At 61.4% G+C, this 2,948-nt stretch overlaps 1 protein-coding gene across 1 annotated transcript in view; it reads right to left on the reverse strand.

Moving 5' to 3' along the window:
- The window catches only part of ADAMTS13 (ADAM metallopeptidase with thrombospondin type 1 motif, 13), a 16,885-nt gene extending 14,519 nt beyond the window's left edge, over nt 1-2,366 (reverse strand). The window contains exons 1-5 of the mRNA XM_012721189.1: nt 2,324-2,366; nt 2,078-2,265; nt 1,527-1,610; nt 1,267-1,391; nt 1,052-1,198 (exon numbers count right to left, since the gene is read on the reverse strand). Coding sequence (XP_012576643.1) covers nt 1,052-1,198; nt 1,267-1,391; nt 1,527-1,610; nt 2,078-2,265; nt 2,324-2,366 — 587 coding nt within the window. The remainder of the gene's footprint in view (nt 1-1,051; nt 1,199-1,266; nt 1,392-1,526; nt 1,611-2,077; nt 2,266-2,323) is intronic.
- Between the last annotated feature and the right edge of the window lie 582 nt (nt 2,367-2,948).

Consider the following 2,948-nt stretch of genomic DNA (forward strand, 5'->3'; position numbering starts at 1 on the left):
GTGGTGTGGGGCGCCCAGCGGGCTGGGGGTGAGCGCCCGCCCCTGACGGTGTGGTGGGTTAAACCAGAGTTCTCCACGCTCTCCAAGACTTTTTCCCCTCCAAACAAAACAGAGGAATTGACATAAAAGGGAGGGGCGCTCTGAGGGCAGAGCCTGCTGGGGTGTGGGCCCCTGGCCAGGCCTCCTGCGGCCACCTGGGGAGACGCGGGTGGGCCTGGGAGAGAGGGGTAGGTCTCACCAAATCCCTGCGACTTGGGCTCTGACAGCAAGTGGGTGTCACCCAAAACAAGAGCGAAAATCAGAAAGAAAGGAAACTCACCACTCTAGAAGAGTAAGAGTGGATAAAGATAAAGTTTTGCCCATAGGAATGGTGTTCAACTGGGAAATTGGGGAACAACTTAGATGTCCCAAACTGGGGGCTGATTATGTAACTACCTGGTGGCTCAAGGAGTAAGCTGAGCACTGTGAAGCTGTCCGCAGCCGCTGCGGCCCGAGTTCCACCCCCCGGCCAGGGAGTGACTGCACAGAGCAGCAGACCTCTCCTGACCCCCTGCTGCCCCCTCAGCAGTGGACTTCGTCCATCTGCCTGTCCTGCTCCCCGCTCTGCCTCAGGTGAAGCCTCTCCCCGCCCCTGCTCCTCTGGCCTGCACCCCAGTTCTGTATGCATAGATAGGTACGTCCTTTAAAAAATAAAAAAGCAGTTAACAAACCCAATTTTGCAAATAAAAAGCATGTGAAAAAAGGCAAACTGCAAATCCCTGTCTCTGAGTGATGGCCTTTGGGGGCGTTTCACAGCCTGTTTTTTCTTTACTTGAATTGTCTACAAAAGTTCTTTCTCTAATTGCTAAGTTTGTTGCTCTTAAAAAAAAAAAAAAAACCTTTTGTCTTTCAGTCACTTCACAACCAAGCTGGCCCAGCCCATCACCTCACCCCTTCCGAGTCTTCTGGGTCTAGGAAAAAGACTCCTTCCAGAAGGTTCTTCCAGGGCCCTTGTCAGGGCCCTTGCCAGCTCCTTGACCTGAGCCTGGGGACAGCTGTTGGGGCCACGTACCTGTGTCCAATCTCGTGGGCAATGGTGACCCCCAGGTCGAAGCCAGTATCCTCAGTGATGAGGCAGCTCCAGGAGAGGGAGCAGGCGCCCCCCAGCTGGGTGACTCCCCGAACCTGCCGGTTCCCGTCAGGCAGCTCAAGGTCGAACCTTGGGGAGAGAGAGTGGTGTGGCGGGCAGCGCCCAGACGGCGGCCCCAGCCCCTGGCGGGCTGCTACCTGGTAATGTAGAGGACCAGGTCGGCGTGCCCAGGGTCCGAGTCCTCCGGGGGGTTGACCTTCCTGCCCCACTCGCAGACACGCCGCAGGGACGCCGTGATGTTGGCTGTGATGTTCGGAGCGCTCTGGGGGACGGCGTCGGCACTTAGGGCCGCCCCGGGGTGCCTGCTGCTGCAGAGCCGGGACCGGCGCCAGCCCACGCTGCCTGGTGGCATCCCCAGGAGGGACGGACGAGAACGGAAAGCGTGGCGCAGGCCTACCTGGGCCTCCGTCAGGATGACCATCTTCACCAGGTGCACCCGGAGCTGAGCCCCCAGGGACGGGTCCCTCAGCAGCTCCGACCCCTGTTGGGGGTGGTGACATATGGGTGAGTGTAGCCGGCCCTCAGCAGAGAGGGGCTGGAGAGGGCTTCGTCAGCGGGGGGGGCGGAGGGGGCCCCCTTCTACCCCAGAAGCCAAAAGAAGGGGAGGCCGCAGTGGTGGGGATGCCCCCAAGAGGGACCCAGGGATGCCCGTGTGGAGTGAGCCTTGGGGCTGGGGGCTGCTGGCAGCGCTGGCTGAGGTGCCCATGCGTCAAAGGGGTGCCAGGGCAGAGGCCAGGCATGTGGGACCCCAAGGACCCAAGTGGCTAGAGGCTATGGGATGGCGGGAAGAGACAGGAAGGGTCCCCAGACCTCACACCAGGTGAGAATGGGTGGGGGAGAATAAGCCCAAACCGACCTCTTCCCACTCACTCCTGTGCCCCTGAAACCCAGCACAAGCCGGCTCCAGTCTAGCACAGGGACTCCGACTCCCGCGCCCTCGGGCCTCACCACGTGCAGGTTGGCAAGCACATAGCGCTCGGTGTCCTCCCCGTGAGCCAGGAACACGTCGGGGCCCGCGGCCACCAGCAGCTCCAGGTGCAGGATGCTCCCCGCAGCCCGCCTCTGTCTCCAGACGCCACGTGGGGGCCGAGGAGGGCAGCCAGGCCCAGCAGGTGGCAGCTGTGCCAGCGAAGGTTCTGGAAGGTGCGTGAAAGGTGGCTTTGATGGTCCATTCAGCTGTCCCAGGGCCCTCACTGCCAGGCCTCTGCGTCACTCTGTGCCCCGGGCTTGGAGGCATGGTGGGTGGGGGCTGGGTGAGGGCCCCAGCTCAGCTGCTTGGCACCAGGAGTTCCAGGAGTGGGTGGCCCCCACCCTCAGCTCTCTGATGAGGAAATGGGGAGCGTGAAATACCTGCAGGTGGGGTCGAGGGCTGCCTAAATGGGCCTGCAGGGTCTGTGGCCTCGAGCTGTCTTTTCCTCTGGCTATAGCTGTGCCTTGAACACCCTCATCAAAGCCTCCCCCTCCACAACCCCCCTCCCCTCAGTGCCACCACCGCCACCGCCACCGCATCACTCTCGCTCGGCCCTGGCCCTCTAGCTCCACCCCTATTACTCTAGCTCCACCCTATCACTCTAGCTCCGCCCCATCACTCTAGCCCTGCCCCATATCACTCTAGCTCCACCCTATCACTCTAGCCCTGCCCCATATCACTCTAGCTCCGCCCTATCACTCTAGCTCTGCCCTATCACTCTAGCTCCCCCATCACTCTAGCCCCGCCCCATATCACTCTAGCCCCGCCCTATCACTCTAGCTCCACCCCTATCACCCTAGCCCCGCCCCATATCACTCTAGCTCCGCCCTATCACTCTAGCTCCACCCC

Source organism: Condylura cristata, unplaced genomic scaffold (genome assembly GCF_000260355.1).
Source record: "Condylura cristata isolate star-nosed mole 26May11 unplaced genomic scaffold, ConCri1.0 scaffold00006, whole genome shotgun sequence".
Lineage (NCBI taxonomy): Eukaryota > Metazoa > Chordata > Mammalia > Eulipotyphla > Talpidae > Condylura > Condylura cristata.